Source organism: Amblyomma mixtum, chromosome 2 (assembly GCF_055824585.1).
Source record: "Amblyomma mixtum isolate Tamu chromosome 2, ASM5582458v1, whole genome shotgun sequence".
NCBI lineage: Eukaryota > Metazoa > Arthropoda > Arachnida > Ixodida > Ixodidae > Amblyomma > Amblyomma mixtum.
In genome coordinates, this window is record NC_143013.1 from 219,836,003 (window position 1) to 219,853,403 (window position 17,401).

The 17,401-nt window shown below is 50.8% G+C and overlaps 1 protein-coding gene across 1 annotated transcript in view; it reads left to right on the top strand.

Moving 5' to 3' along the window:
• Nucleotides 1-17,401, top strand: part of LOC149362626 (solute carrier family 22 member 7-like) — a 54,603-nt gene that overhangs the window by 29,739 nt on the left and 7,463 nt on the right. Inside the window, exons 3-5 of the mRNA XM_089568344.1 lie at nucleotides 12,537-12,876; nucleotides 14,990-15,163; nucleotides 16,614-16,688. Coding sequence (XP_089424470.1) covers nucleotides 12,537-12,876; nucleotides 14,990-15,163; nucleotides 16,614-16,688 — 589 coding nt within the window. The remainder of the gene's footprint in view (nucleotides 1-12,536; nucleotides 12,877-14,989; nucleotides 15,164-16,613; nucleotides 16,689-17,401) is intronic.

Sequence of the window (17,401 nt, forward strand, 5' to 3'; positions counted from 1 at the left end):
AACTAGGGAGCGAGAGTGAGCTGGCTGGCTCGTGGTGCTATGGAAGGATGCTGGCTATAGGCACTTCTCTCTTGGGCTGGATGCTTGAACTGATTTCAGATGCAAGGGGGGAGGAAGGGGGAGGGGGGAAGGATAGAGTTGGACTGTTTTCGCAGTAAGCAAGAATTCAATACTTGAGGCATGATATGCGGCAAATTCAAGCGGCGTGTGCTACAATAAGCAGGCTATTACTCATCAAGCTATGCAACTTCACATAAAAAGCGCACGAATAACAGGAAGTATTAAATAGCAGCAAAATAGTGGTGCGAAGCAGCAATAGAAAAAAAAGGTAATCGAGCGAAACAGTGACGAATATATATTAAGGTCTACTACCATTAAATTGTGTGATGAGTTGAAGGCGGAATGATTCGCACTTGTCCTTGGGCTGAGCGGTACATTTTCAGGAAAATACAGCAACGCTAACCGCAGACACGGGAAAAGTGAGGGGCGGGACGAGCGTTGTAAGCACTTTCATGCTTTCGGTTCTTTTGTGACAGCGGTTTGCTCTCCTGTATTTTCCAGAAAGGTTCCTGTTCGAAATGCGACGCCCTCTGACAGCTTTTCCAATACCTGCTGGCTCGGTAGAGTGTTAGTGAATTTAAAGCTAGTGTTTCACCGCAAATACCAGTCAAACAGCGATGGTTATTATAATAAAAAATGTACAGTCTTTGTCAAAAGTAACCAGACTGCATGTTTTGCTTCTAGCTCGTACAGTGGAGCGCTTACAGCTTCCCTGAAGCTGAATTGGTCGTTAAAGGTAAGGACTGGGGGTCTTCTTACCTTCCAACGACTTTTGGTCTTTAGGAAAGTCGCAAGGGTTCCGCTATACAAGCTAGAAGCAAACCATGCAGCCTGGTTGCTTTTGACAAAGACGGTACATACTGCGGTAACCAGACGAATACTTCTTTTTATTATTAGCGCATGCGCCTTTAGGCGCACATGTAACATGCTTAACGAGCATTTTGATTGTTCTAATACTAAAAGTTTGAAAGCGTAATAAATAGTGCAGTAACCTTAACTTTAATGTCTTGCGGATATACGAATTTTTAATCTCCGCTCCAGTTTTTTTTTTTTTTTGCAAGTATATTCGGCTCTCTTCAAGTGCTTGCATCTGTAGACGAGGTCTTCGCAGAGCTTGCCGTGCACTGGCGTTGGCTCCTAAGTTCTTGGAAAAGCCTGCGCTGCAAGTAGGTTTCGCGACGATCTAGTAAAGTTTTCGAATGGTTGACTGGTAGTTGCAACCGTTGTTAGGTTCACCTAGCGGCGCCAAGATAGAATGCCGGCGACTTTAGCTGGTTAGAGAGATGACAACTGGTTTGCGGCAAATGTATTGGGTACTGGGAAGTTCCATCTCGTTGCACCGCTTACGTCGCTTCCCGAGAATATCCCGCAGGTTGTTTCCAACTGACAAAGCCTAGGCTGCATGCAGGCACGTGCTGTAGTACTGGCATCTGACATCGTATAACAGGAATGAGATATTGCACCAGCTATATGTTCTGCTGCTAGAACAGCCGATGTTGGCGCGGGCTTCCTCTACAACCGTGTTCGGAACAAAAAGAAGCAAACAAACTGACATGTGCCGAGAGATGTCGGATAGATAAAAGCTAAAAACAGAGGCGTCACAGAAGTAGAACAGGCTGTTGCACCACGAGCACGAAAATTAGGCTTCCTCTTAAAAAATGTTTCTGTCATTCGCTTCCTTGTGCGGGGAGAATAACACAAACAAAAAGTTATCATAAAAACTGTGCGCGGGAATTGACAGCGTTTATTGGGAATCTAGAGAATATTCAGTTTTGCGGCACACAGGCAAAAAATTCGCTGTTGCTTAGCTTGGTTAAGCCCGGTAATTGCGAAAGCAATATCCGTACCTACGCCATGGTTCAGCTGGTAGTGTAGCTGGTGGTGGTGCTCGTGGTTAGACTTGTGGCGATGCATCTTTTATACAATCCAATCCAATGTAATGTAATCTAATCTAATCTATTCTAGTCCAATCCAATCCAATCCAGTCCAGTACAATCCAGTCCAGTCAGGCCGCCGTTCATGTGCACCGCCGTTGCACACGGACGGCGCGAGATCGCGAAGCAATGTTAAGCCGCTGGTGGTTGGCACAGCTATTGCTTTCTAGCGACGTGAGTCGAGCCTAATCGCTTCAGCGTAACGCCACAATCGCGCTCCTAGCGGAGAGCGCAGGAGTTAGGCGCCGGTGGTGGCACCGCCGCGGCTTGCGACGGCGCGTGTCCGTCGCCCTTCTCTTCGGCGTGACGTCACAAAGCACCTGTTTGCTCCTAGCGGAGAGCGTAGGAGTTAGGCGCCGGTTTGGCACCGCCGCGGCTTGTGACGGCGCGAGTCAGTCGCCCTTCTCTTCGGCGTGATGTCACACATGACGTCACACAGAGGTCAACTAAAGGTCAATGGTGGCACCGCCGCGCCACGGCAAAGGCTGACAGTGCAAGTAGTAAAGCTTTCGCTTTAAAAAGACGAAAAGAAAACACGTGCAACTAGATAAAGAAAGCGCCCAACGAAAGGGTCCATCTTTGTAGCTGATAATAAAAATGTATGTATTTCTGTGTAGTGCTTCATTTTACTTGTATTTTCGTGTACGTTGAAGATCCATCGGGCCTAACTGTACAGAAAACATTAAATTTTCTGGAGAAATCACGGTAGTGCCGAAATTGTACGCAACGAAAAACACTGACAATAGGAAAGCAACACCAGGAGCTTCTTACACGAGTTATGAAATCTCGCAGCGGGACCAGCAGAACACATTTTCGGTGCCAAAGCTGAACGTGCTGTCAGGAGCATACGTTCGAAGTCTCTTTGTGGTGCAAATAGAAACCATAAATTTTTATTACGGGTAAGGACCTCATATCTCTTTCGACGCAAGAAAGCTTGGGAAGCGAATTGTTGTGGTGTGCCAATTAAGGCTCCTGGAGAACTGATAAATGTACCCAACACCCATGTACGCAACACATATGCATGACAACCGCTCCATGGGGTTGTATAAACGCCTATTGTAACACCAATGTACAGTCACGGACAGAGTAATCTGGAGCACGCTTCTGCGTTCAAAGTACGTGTAGCGGGCGTAACGGAAATACAAATCCTTAGTGCCTTTATGAGCAAGGACAGAAGTACATCTTACTTGCATATGCATTAAACATCTCTTACTTTTTGTTAGGTAACTCGTCAGAAGACTGACCGCCGAAGCGCGGTCCGTGTTATTCAGTCCTCGACTGCACGTCTGGATAAAAAAAAGAAGCAAAAAAAGTCATACACATTGTATGTACCTAAACCTGTGGCCATTGAAAAGATTAACCGCCCCATAACGCGATATTTGTTTGGTCGAGTCGAGCTTTTCTGCAAGCAGTAGGCTCTTTAACGGTTGCTCCACAGTGGGTTTTCAGTAATATGCCGCACTCGTGCCCGAGCCTAGTGAAAACAGCTGTTGAAATAAAATTTGTCACGCGGCCACTGATTGCAAGACTTGGTGACGGGGAGGAGAAGGTTGAATGAAAGAGAACCTGCACTCCCATGAAAGCTGAACGTCAGCAGAGATCAGTACTTTAGAACATTTGGCGGTCACTCCCTGGCTAGTCTTTGGAGAAATTTTTTTTTTCTTTGAGGGTAGTGGGGAAGGAGCTAATAAATAATGGGGAAGGAGCTAATAAAAATTTTACACCGTCTCGCTACACGAATCTGGGCGAGTACTTCTGGTGTCGTATTGCAGCTTTGAACATCAAGAAAGACTGGGGCATGAAATACGCACTGTTGTCGTTTCACGCCGCCATCTTTTGTGCTGTTGAAATCTGTGGCATGATGCAGAGTGCCTCGAAAGGTTGAACTGTGGTCAGTTGCTAAGCTGTCGTCTTAAAAAAAGACAAAAGAAACCAACCATCGATGAGGTTGCACTGGACCATCTGAACGGAAGTAGTCGGTTCAGTGCCAGGAGCTCGTATTAATCGTTCTAAGAGTTGCGGTTTCTGGTTTGTTATGTGGGGAACGACAGCTACCGAATATGCTGGTATGCTATGGACACGTACACCATCAATGTACCTTATTCCTAGCTCGAATCAATGACCAAAGACGTCATAAAAGGTCAAAATGGGTTCCTGCACGTTTTCACCCCAGGAAAAACTCACAAGGTGAATTGTTCTCTTCGCGTCATTGCACCAAAGAAAGATAGCTGGCAGAATATGGTAGGGGATGTTCTAAAGAAGCACCTGAACAATGTAGTGGGACCGGACGCGTTTTTAGTGCGGAGCTCAAAATAACTTCTTGCCACTCTAGATGACATAACCTCTGCCACCACGGTGTTCTCTTGTAGCAGCAGCAGCGGCCTTACGCAGCAGTAGGAGCACCAGCCGCCGAAGACGATGACGCCGAAGTTCTTCCGAATGGAGCTCGACTCTCGTGCCGGCGAGATGCACCGTTCGGCTACACGCCATCTTTCATCTTAGCACTCCAGCCAGTAAATCCATCGTTTACTTGGAGGAAGGAAAATTTAGAGGAGAGGCCGTCACGTGACATTTTGTGAAGCAGGAAACAAGCTCGGCGCCATCTTGGTCCGGCGGGCTCTCCTGTTTACATTTCGCCGCCGCGCCGATTGCGCGCGCGTTTCAAAGCCAACGAAGGAGCGTGCTACCGCATGGGGTTAGCCAATTCCAGAACTGGCTGGAGTATTCTTACCAGGCTCGGAATTAACTTTCAACCTACGAATAACGATGCTAAAGTAGACTTACCCCGCGACTATAGGACGGCCCTACTAATCAAACCACTCCCCAAAAACATGCACCCCTTACACCATGAGGGTAGAAGACAAGCACGAGCCAAAGCCTTACATAAGAAATACAGACAGTGCGCTGCAACACTTTATGTAGATGCGGCAGAATACAAAAATACCAATGCCTTTGCAATTGTGGTTGTGAACGAGAATGGTGACCACATCGTCTCGGCGACAATCAAAACGAAATCCTCTGAAACGGCAGAAGAGGCGGCTATAGCCCTCGCCCTAGCACATACCCAAGGGAGCATCATCCTCAGCGATTCCAAAATGGGTATCAATAATTTCGCTAAAGGGCGAATTACAAACACCTCCCTTAGAATCCTTAACGCAACCAAATTCTCACCAAATTATTCCGAATTGATAAGGGTCCCAGCCCATTCGGGGAATCCGGGGAACGAGGCAGCGCACCCCATCACTCCTCGCGCACATTTATCCAGATCTTTACAACCCAAACTGCAAACACTGTGGCCAACGTGCTACCTACGATCACATCCTGTGGGACTGCAAAATAGAGCCACCTCCGGGTGATCTAGTTACAGCTCCTTCTCTCGAGCGGTGGGAGACCGTGCTGGCTAGCTCTGACCCCAGAACGCAAGTTTTGGCGGTGGAGTGGGCTGACAAAGTCGTCGAGGGCTATGTACTCTCGACCACTTAACGCGACCTCTTGCCAAGCTCTTCCCGGCGAATAAAATGTTTTACAATCAAACCGCATGGGAAACAGGCCCCCGCGCGAGTGGCGCTCGGCTGCTTGCCAGTTTGGGTGCCCTATGCTGGTGTTCGTCAGCGGAAAAGTTAATAAAGCGGAAATACCCGTGTGAGACAGACGGCTACTTCCAGTTACTGCTTCGTACTGCGTCGTATTCGTGCTGTCTCAAACTGCTCGGCCCTGGTCACAATTAGTAGCAGCCGGGAAAAATGCTTATCTCAACTCCTGCAAGCGCGCGAAGTGACCTTCGCTTTCAATTACTGCGGTGACCCATCTTGACATGCAGTACCCGTCGCCACTTTTGGCTACGTTTTTTTTTCTGACGGCGGGGATTATAAGCCGCCCTGGCAGTGGCGTAGCCAGAAATTTTGTTTGGGTGGGGCTAGTGTTGCAGCGCGGCCTCCTCATAGAATTTGGGGAGGGATCAAACGCAAAAATAATAACTGCATTGCCATTGAGAATTCCATTCTGCATTAGATAAAGCTCACTGTCTAGAACAGTGAAATATGTATTCTTTAAAATAAAAGAATGTATATTTGTATGTCTTAAAAATCGTGTTAACTGATACCAATGCTTCCATGTTTTTGCGTGTTTACTAAGTAAACAAAATATCACGCGAAGTCTACAACTACATCAGTCCGAAACCAGCAAAGCAGTGCATGCCACTGATTTGAAAAACGTAAAGGCCATGAAATGAGCTAGTAGCTAAGACAAATATTTTAATGACTATTTGTCACTCAAGTGTGCACGTGTCTGCTTTCGATTCAGCAGTGAACAATGCTGCCATGCATGGCCACACCCCACCTTAGAAGTTCAACCTGCCCTTTATTGCAGCTCTTGTCGCTGAATGTTGCAATCTGCCTCCATTGCGTATGTTTTGGAAGCTGGCAGTGTCAACAGTGCCTTCTGCTGCAGCAGTGAGGATTAAAAAAATTCTGCAGTATTTTGTTGTTGGTGTTGAATACCATACTTATGTTCATGGCATGTTTTCGTGCGGCTGGCCATGCAAAGAATGCTTTCTCATACAGCAGTGAGGATGGGCAAATATACTAAAAAGTTTGAGCTCTTGACCCTGAACACAAAATGTAGTATCATAAAGTGTTGTAATGGTGGCCGTGCCAACAATGACTTTTGATTCACAACTACAAAAGCCACTCATAGAGGCGACAGAAACGGAGAGGGCCAAAGTGCATATAGTAGACGGCAGGGGAGGATTTACGGAAGGGGGGGGGGGGGTCGCCCTCCTCCAATAGACTGAAATTTTATATAGCACAACCATTCTGAACACCTTTTTCTCAATGAAAAAATTTCAGAAAATATACGTTTAAAATGTGGCTTCCCCTCCCCTCCGTAAATCCACCCTTTGTAGGATGGCAACATCGCATATATTTCACATCCACAGATCTAGTATTGTGCATAATATATATGACCGTAGCTTTTCAGACTTCTAGAAGTTTAGGAGTCCCCAGTGGCTGCAGTATAAGTTTCATGGTGTTGTGCCTCATTTCAATGCTGTGTTTCATATTTAATGTGCAGAACTGCAGCTGTACGCTCCGCTCTTCTGTACTTGGTGAAATACTAGCTTGTAATTTTATTGCATAGTAGCACACTTTACTTGTGATCGACAATACAGGCAATGAAAGTCGCTCTGTTGTACGTAATGAATGCATCAAATTATTTTTCTTGAACATAACCACAGACCCTTTTGCTGGGCTAGTTGGTGTGACATTGTGTTCAGGAAAGTAAAAACAGCATAAATTTTACAGAAACCACACAGAAAGATGGACAGGACGGGCGCTGTCCGTCTTTCTGTGTGGTTTGTGTAAACTTTAGCGCTGTTTTTACTTTCCTGAACACAATACTTTTTACGACAAATAACACTATCACAGGACATGGACACAATAAACACATGTGAGAAAAGGCCTCCAAATTCAGTTAGAGCTTCACCTTGTTCGCACATCTTGACCATGACATCAGCTAGAAAAGCAATTGCAAACCTGCTACAGGAAACCGGTCTAAACATAGCGCGCGACCAAAAGCACATAATTGGCCACGATATTGATACATGCATTCAAAGAGACAGAAGTAGTGCATGCACTAGAAGAGAAAGAAGTCGGTTGCCTCTCGCTCGCGCGCTCGGACCACTGAGGGACCGCCGCAGTTTTTTCGTCTCTGCTCCGGTGTGCGATTTCGCGTTTCACGCTACAATATGAACGAATACACTTGAGCCCGGCACGTCCCAGAGACAAATAGCTCGCTAGACGCTTCAAACGTTACATGCTTCAAAATGACATGTAACAAAGTTTCCGTATACTAAGAGAAAAGCGAGCGCAGCTGCTTCCTTTACAATATCGCTCTCCACCCATGTCATGGCCCTCGCCGCTCAAACAAGCGCAATCGTCGAAAAACGAAAATGACAGTTTAACCGACGTCAGTGACAATCGCTGGAGCGTTGCAAGAACACGCATAGGTAGCAACGAGGTATCACTGCCGATGTAAACGGGAGCGCGAATGGCACACACACACTGCACGTACAGGACGCGAAACGTCCGCACAATGCGCCGACGACCGCTCTAGCACACGCCGTATTGAATCACTGGTGAACGAACAGCGCGAATGCAGCGGCGGTCTCCCGACGGCTCCGAGCAGTGACGCAGTAGACGAAATGCCCGCGCGATCATGGTCGCCGAGCACGTTGAAATCAATGCACGCAACACCGAGAGTCTTGCAGCGAATTCCACCTGAGATATGAGTGAACGGCGCCAACGTCAGCCTGTGAGCACGACCAAGAACAAACTGGAGCAGTTGAGGAAAGCACGCCTACGCCGCACCGCAAATACTACGACGCAAGGCAGCTTTAACGCAAGCACTTCCCGACCTTATGGCCCAGGTCACTGACTCGGTCCTTAAAGCCGTGCAGCCCTGGGTCAGCACCCAAATTAAGAACGTCACAAGCTGCGAATCCCCTCACTTCAAACGTAAGACAGCCTCCCGTCAGGCAGCGGAGGAACATGGTTCAGGCTCGGCAGCTGGTGGGTCGGTGCGGCCCCTCACTGGGGTTGCGCCGGCTCTCGGCCAGAGCTAATCCGATCGCCCTTAAATAAATACAACAAGATGGCTAGCAGATGTAATAGGAATGCTAAAAACTTTGAAAAATTCCATATCATCCAATGGAACTGCAGGGGTTTCAGATCTTGGAAAAAGCGGTCACACCTCCAGCTTTACCTGCAGTCCCTAGGTGACATGCCGGCGCTCATTGCCCTGCAGGAGCCCGGCATAGACGCTAAATTATCAGGCTACAGCACCTTTCAGGGGGGCCCCTCTACGTGCATCCTGGTGAATAAGGCTTACACCGTGGTTCAGGTCGACTTAGACTTGAGTACCGAGCAAGAATATACAATGGTCCGAGTACTGCCTCTCAGACGCCGCGACCAGTCAATACATATCCTCAACATATACTGCCCTCCGCGTAAGCCGCGCGTAACTTTCAATGAAATCTTCCTTCGCGCGATAAAATTGGCAGCCAAAGAGCCTCTAGTGATCGTTGGAGACTTCAATGCTCCCAGCCTTCATTGGGGCTACCACTTCGAACAGGCAAGAGGACGTAAGCTGGCGGAGCTCATCTCCACCCTCGTCCTCACGTTGCTCACGGACCCGGCGTATCCCACTCGAGTGGGGAATTCGGTAACCCGCGACACGTGTCCAGACCTTTCTCTCGTTAAAAATGCTACAGCGGCTGCCTGGGAGAACTTGGGAGATTCTCTAGGCAGCAATCACCTCCTTCTCCGGATTACGAGGCAAAGGCAGCGCGCAAAAAATGGGGTCAGGCCAAGCTGACCGATTGGCACAAATTCCGGAATCACACTATCCCTCCCGTACTATTTTCCGGCGGCTACGTGGAGTGGGCTAACCACATATACAACATTCAGAAACAACACGTCACAACACTACAAACCACCGAAGAGATCCCGGCAGTGGACACCCACCTCCTGCATTTGTGGGAGGCGCGCCGGAGCTTAACTAAACGGTGGAAAACGCAGAAAACTAATCGAAAATTACGCGACCGCATAGCCAAACTCACAGAGCAGGCTGCAGCGTATGCTGCCGAGCTCTCAGATTCAAATTGGATAGCACGCTGCGACGCCGCAGCTCATCAGATGAGCTCGAAGGGGACGTGGCGTCTCTTTCGCAGTCTAATCGACCCCTCCCAAACGAGAGGGGAGACGCAAAAGCAGCTCCGGCGGGCTCTGCAAGGGTTCCAAGGTACGACGGCCCAACCTGCGGACACTCTGTGCGACAGATATCTCTGTCTTATGGAGGACCCGCCTGGGCCATAGTACATGTACTCTGGTATGCCTAATGAAACACTCGATGCCCCTTTTGAGTTGCACGACCTTAAGGCGGCCTTAGCAAGAATGCGCCGGGGTACGGCTCCGGGACGGGACCACATAACAGTGAACCTGTTGGCGAACCTACCGGACTCAGCCTACCTTCATTTATTAGAATACATCAACCAGATCTGGGACGGGCGTCCACTCCCTCCCGAGTGGAAAACGTCACTTGTGACGTTTATCCCTAAAACAGGTAAGGCCGTGATTACGGACAACCTGAGGCCCATATCACTGACCTCATGCGCGGGCAAGCTTATGAAGACGATGGTACGGGATCGCCTCTCTCCATACCTGGAGAGTAAGGGCTTCTTTGCAGTCACCATGTTCGGGTTTCGCCCTCACATGTCTGCACAGGATGTCCTTCTCCAGCTGCACAGGGATGTAATACGACCCAGAACTATGCAACACAATGCCAAAGCCATCCTCGCCCTTGATCTGAAAGGGGCTTTCGACAATGTGAAACACGGAAGCATCCTGGCCAACTTGAGTTCTACCGATTGTGGGGCTAGGACCTACGCGTATGTAAGAGATTTCTTGTCTAATCGCCAGGCCTTTCTTCGGATTGAGGGCGAGGAATACGGCCCTTACATGATGAGAACACGGGGTACCCCTCAGGGAGCAGTGTTATCACCGCTCCTGTTCAACATTGCTGTGATGCGCCTCCCAAGCCAATTGGCCCGGGTGGAAGGCATTCAACACGCGTTATATGCAGATGATATTACAATTTGGACCACTCAGGGGAGCCTTGGGGACATGGAGGACCGCCTTCAGCAGGCTGCTTCCATAGTCGATGCGTATGCTAATGACTGTGGGCTCCAATGTGCTCCATCGAAATCAGAGCTTCTGCATGTCAGAGCGAACCCAAAGGATAGGACAGCAATACACATCTCTCTGTCAGGAGGTCCTATTAGAGAGGTGGAGGAGCTCCGTATTCTGGGCCTTTTCATTCACCAGAGACTCAGACCGGACTCCACTATTGCGAAACTCAAGAGAGTAGGCGAACAGGTAGGGCGCATGATCCGCCGCGTTTCCAGCAAGCGGGGTGGTCTGCGGGGCAGGGACGCGCTTCGGCTCCTCTATGCCTTCGTGACTAGCCGGATCCTCTACGCCGTGCCATATCTCCGCACTACTAAGCAAGACGAGGCGCGAATAGACGCCATCATCCGCAAGGCAACTAAGCGAGCCCTGGATCTCCCGGTGGCTACCTCTAATGCCAAACTCAAGGCATTGGGGGTGTTAAACTCCTACCAGGAGCTGCGGGAGGCCCACCTCGTGAACCAATACACGCGGCTCACGCAGACGGCTCCTGGGCGCCGCTATGGCGCCATATGCTCTGGGTCTCCCCGCTCCCCCGTAACATGGACACCGACATGCATGAAAACAGACGACAAGCGCGGGCTCGGGCTCTTGAGAGACAACACGGCTCCCGACCCGGTGTATATTATGTAGACGTAGCAGGGCCATCGCCCACGGGATTTTACTCGGCCGCTGTCGTTCACCAGGAAATGCACGTTGATGGACTTTACTTTCGAGCCCCGAATTCAATGCGGACCGAGGAAGTAGCGATAGCGCTTGCTGCCGCTTACGCCAATTCGAGAATAATCATCACGGACTCCCGAAAAGCATGTGAACATTACTGGGCAGGGGAGATCTCCCCCTTAGCTGCTTGTATTCTACGACGGACTGCCACTGATCCAACACCCAAACGAATCATTTGGGCTCCTGACCACCAGGGCTTACGAGGTAATGAGGCCGCTGACGCGGCTGCCCGAGCGCTTACTCACCGGGCTCCTCATCCCAGCTCTTCTGGCTCGGAGACTAACCAGCCGCTGCTGCGATTCAGGGAAATATTAAGACATTATAGCGACAAACACCGCCTTTCCCCGGCCCCTGCAAAAGGGCTGAGTAAGACGGAGGAGCGAACTTTAAGGCGCCTGCAGACAGGTACTCTACTCTGTCCTGCAATAATAAAACATTACGATCCTAACACGGATGGGCGATGCCCACACTGTGGGGAGACCTGTGATATCTTCCACATGGTGTGGGCATGTACTCAAAATCCCCACCTCCCCCCTTCCCCTACCCCTTCCAGAGAGGCATGGGAGACTGCCCTCCTCAACTGGCCCTCGCTTGAGTTCCAAAGGGCTCTGGTGAAACGGGCGAGAGACGGGCCTCGTCATGCGGTGTCCCGGACTAGGGACGCCGACCATGTAGCGGGGCCACTCTGTGGCTCCCAAACTCTTTTCCACAAAATAAAAGTTTTCACCACCACCACCGCGGCCGTCTGCTATCGCCCGGTTTGTAAACAGCAACCACGACGCCATTGCTAAGCTGCCGGAATAAGATGGCCTCCCAATCGAGAAAAAACCACGTGATTTCCTCCACACTTTTCTCCCAGGGTGTTGTGTGGAAAGGGCCTCTCCTCTTTTTTTCCTTCCTCCATGATCATTTCCTTCCTCGTGCCGGCCTCATACTTTTCGGGTGCAACAAACTGGTGACCCGGACGTCCGCTGGAACACCCGCTTCCACCAAGGCCAACGCCGACGGCAACGCCTCCGCCGTGCCCGGTGACGGACCATCCAGCGTAGTCCCTGCGCTGTCCCTTCGCTCTCCCCAGTTCTCAGCCTCCGATCCTCAGCTCTGGCTCGCTCAGGTCAACAGCCAGCTCAGTATTGGCCGCATCACTAGCCAGGCGCAGAAGTTTCATCACGTCGCTGCGTCGCTGCCACCTGAGATTGCCGCCGAAGTCCGCGACCTCCTCATAACTCCGCCCGCCTCGGCCCCGTTTTACACGTTGGCTGCTGAGCTCATCAAGCGAACAGCCGCCTCGGAACATCGCCGTCTGCAGCAGCTCATCTCCTCCGAAGAAATGGGGAACCGCAAGCCAACACAGTTGCTGCGGCGGCTCCAGCAGCTCCCGGGCGACAAGGCTGCTACCTTCGACCAAGACTTCCTGCGTGAGTTCTTCCTTCAGCGCTTGCCGTCGTCGGTCCGCATGGTGCTTGTGCCCGCCCAGGAGTTACCTTTGGAGAAGCTTTCTGAGATGGCAGACTCCGTCATGAACGTTTCCTTCTCCGCAATTTCTCTCGGCGCAGTCTCGCAGCCTCCCACCCCGCCCTCATCTCTTCCCTCCTGTGTTGACCTTCACAGCCTTCGTGATGAATTTCGCACCCACATTGCACGTCTCTCCGACCAAATCGCCGCACTGTCGATTTCCCGCTCTCTCTTGCCTTTCCGTCGCAAGACCTCACCTCGCCGACGCAGTACTACCCCACCTCTTCAATCTGTTTCAAGTGCTGGTATCCCCGCACCTTTGGTGAAGCAGCGCGTCGGTGCCCCCTCCCTGTTGTTTCGAGGGAAACTGCCCACGACACCACGAGAGGCGGCAAGTGGATTATTTTTCATTCGCGACCACAACTCCGGCCTCCGTTTTCTCGTTGACTCCGGAGCAGAGGTGAGCGTCCTCCCCTGCAGCCTTACATCATCAACTTCTCGCAGTCCTGGCCCACCGCTCCAAGCCGCAAACCTCACCCCCATCGCTACGTACGGCGAACATGCTCTTACACTCAATTTGGGCCTCCGACGTGTGTTCCGATGGGTTTTCCTCGTCGGAGACATACACTACCCAATGCTCGGAGCTGATTTCTTGCGCCACTACAATCTGCTGGTCAACATGCAGAGCAAGTGTCTCGTGGATGCCATGACGAAACTCTCTGTTCAGGGCCTCCGTCTTTGAGAACCGCTTGCCAGTATACCTAGACCGCACCAGTCCGCCTACTAGGTCCTCCTATATGAATACCCTTCTCTGCTCCGACCTTCCAACTTCTTACTACCCGTCAAACACCAGGTCACGCACCACATTGTGACCACTAGCCCGCCCACACGCGCTGGAGCCCGTCGCCTTGCTCCAGACCGTTTACAGATCGCCCGCAACGGGTTCGAACACATGCTGGAGCTCGGCATTATCCGACCTTCATCTAGCCCATGGGCATCCCTTCTACACATGGTACCAAAGAAATCCCCAGGGGACTGGGGGCCCTGTGGCGATTACCGCGCCCTCAACAACGCTACCGTTCCAGACCGTTATCCCCTACCTCACATCGCGGATTTCACCGCTGTGTTGCATGGCGCCACAATTTTCTCTAAAATTGATCTCGTCAAGGCCTACCATCAAATCTGTGTAGAACCATCCGATACACCCATAACTGCAATCATTACACCATTCGGCCTTTTCGCATACCTCCGCATGCCATTTGGCCTCCGTAACTCTGGCCAGACGTTTTAGCGCTTTGTTGAGACAGTTACACGGGGTCTACCTTTCTGCATGACCTACATCGATGACCTCGTATTCAGCCGCGACTCAGAGCAGCACTTGAAACACCTCCGGCAGCTGTTTCAACGTCTCTCTGATTACGGCCTGATCATCAACAGAGCAAAATGTGAATTCGGCAAGTCGGAGCTTGACTTCCTTGGTCACCGTGTCAACCGCTCCGGCATCCGGCCTCTCCCATCAAAAGTCCAGGCCATTCAAGACTTTCTGCAGCCTGCCTCAATACGCAAGCTCCGTGAATTTCTCGGCCTTATCAATTTTTATCGCCGTTTCATTCCTCACTGTGCTGCACACCTCAAACCATTGACAGACATGCTTCAAGGCCAGAAATCAAACTCCGCACAACTCACATGGTCTTCAGCTGCTCTGGATTCTTTCCGGGCTGCCAAAGCGAAACTCTCCTACCTCGCATTCCTTGCGCATCCGCGCCTTGATGCACCCCTACGCCTCATGACCGACGCCTCCGATTCCGGTGTTGGAGCCGTGCTACACCAGCTTGTGAATGGTACCTGGAGCCCTCTATCTTTTTTCTCACACAAGTTTTCCGCTGCCGAAAGCCGCTAAAGTACTTTCGGCCGTGAACTGCTTGCCATGTACATGTCCGTGCGGCATTTCAAGCACCTCCTAGATGGTCGGTAGTTCCCACATCATCACCGACCACAAACCACTCATATTTGCTATCAAATCGGGGAGCGGTAAATTCTCGCCTCGCGAAATTCGTCACCTTTCGTACGTGTCAGAATTCACGACCGACATCAGACATGTGCAGGGTTTCGACAATGCCCCGGCGGACGCTCTGTCGCGTGTTACTGCTTCCCTCGCCTCTGCTGCTCCATCACCGAACATCGATTTTGCCGCCGTCGCAAAAGCGCAGCAACATGACTCGGAAGTTATGGACCTTCGCAAGGACCCTGGTGCGCTGGTTCTCCGTGAAATTCTCCACCCTTCGTGCCCCGTCCCCATCATCTGCGACACTTCGGCCGGCACTCCGCGCCCTTTGGTCCCCTCTGCCTTTCGACGCCTTGTATTCGATGCCCTCCATGGCCTTTCCCATCTCGGAATTCGCGCCACGCAGCATCTTCTCACAAAACGTTACGTCTGGCCCGGCTTCAACGAGGACGTGCGCGCCTGGACCCGTACCTGCCTGGCTTGCCAGCAGTCTAAAACTCAGCGACATACGACCTCTCCTTTCGGCTCGTTCCCTCCGCCGTCAGCCCGTTTTGACAGCGTCCACATCGATATCTTGGGTCCCTGGCCACCTTCCGCGGGACATTCATATCTTCTTACTTGCATCAATCGGTTTACTCGCTGGCCCGAAGCGTTCCCTCTGCCTGGCGCCACCAGTTACATCACCACCAGAACGTTCGTGGCCGGTTGGGTCTCCCGGTACGGGGCTCCCTCGACCATCACCACCGATCGTGGCGCACAGTTTGAATCTTCTATTGTTAATCACCTTACGAATTTACCTGGCACTTCACGAATCAGAACTACCGCTTACCATCCCATCGCCAACGGCATGATCGAACGTTTCCATCGTTCGCTAAAAACATCCCTCAAAGCCCAACTCGACACTACCCACTGTACTGCATCCCTACCACTGGTTCTGCTGAGCCTCCGTGCTACGCTAAAACAAGATCCTCGTTGCACTCCAGCAGAACTTGTCTTCGGTTCACCCCTGCGTCTTCCTGGTGAATTTTTCGAATCCACCGATTCGTCCACATGTCCCGACCCTACCGATTACGTGACACAGCTCCGCCATTTTTGCCGTCATCTCCGAGCGCCACATCTCCGACGCCAGTCTCGGCCATCTTCACACGTTCCATCCGAACTAGCGACTTGCACACACGTCTTTGTTCGCCGCGACTCTGTCCGCAAGCCGCTTCAGCACCCCTACGACGGCCCATTCCGCGTACTTGAAGGAACACCGAAGTTCTTCATCGTGGACATTCATGGGCACACTGAAACCATTTCAGTCGACCGCTTGAAGCCAGCCTTCATAGAAGAAGCCCCGCCCACTGGCCCTACATGTGTGGTTTCTCTGCCCCAACGGGCCGGCTGCCCTCCTCCGCCATCTGTCCGCGCTACCCCTCAGCAGCGGAAAGTATCGTTCCGGCATTCAGCTTCACCGGACTCCTTCACTAGCGGGGGGCCTACTGTAGCAGCAGCAGCGGCCTTACGCAGCAGGAGCAGCACCAGCCGCCGAAGACGATGACGCCGAAGTTCCTCCGAATGGAGCTCGACTCTCGTGCCGGCGAGATGCACCGTTCGGCTATACGCCATCTTTCATCTTAGCACTCCAGCCAGTAAATTCATCATTTCCTTCCTCATGCCGGCCTCATACTTTTCGGGTGAAACACTCTATAGGCACAGAGGACCTGTTCTACTCTATCCCGCATGAAGCCTTGTTTGCAGCCGTCAAACGGGAAGTTGAAGAATATGGTAAGTCAGCTTCCGCAACGCAGTTAGCATGTCCTTGGAACAATTCCTCGAATGGTTGAAATTTTATCTTCCCTCGACTGCAATTAGCCACAAAGGACAGTTTTACATTAAAAAAGTGGTATATGCATAGGTTCTTCCGTGGCACCAGACTTATGTAGTATTTTTCTCTATTCTTTGGACCAGCGCTGGAAGTGTTGTCTCTACGACCAACATACTGTGCGCATTTATTAGATAGATAGAACTTTTATTCACGTCAATTGCCAGACAACATAAATCAGGCCTACCAAAGCCTCAAAGGGCTTGAGTGGCAGCGCCTGGCAGACAGCTAACATTGGCAAAACAAAGGAAAATAGAGACGTTGCAATGAACTTTGCAAAAAAAGAAAATGGTCACCAAACAGAATGAAACAAATATATAACTATTACAACATCAAGAAAGATTACAGTGATTTGAAATTAATACAGTAAATAGCTGAAATAACTACGGGGCAGGAAGCAACACGGAGACATACCGCAAAGTTTTTTTCAGGGTGTATTTAGTTTTCATGCGGAGTACAGTAGGAGGCAAGCTATTGAAACAGGCAGGTACATAGTAATGACGTGTGCGCTTACCGTACCGGGTTGAGGAGCGAGGAATGCAGTAGCGGTATTTTGGTCTTAAATCCCGAGCAGGGACATATGGAACGGTGAACTGACTGTACCAGAAGTGTTTTA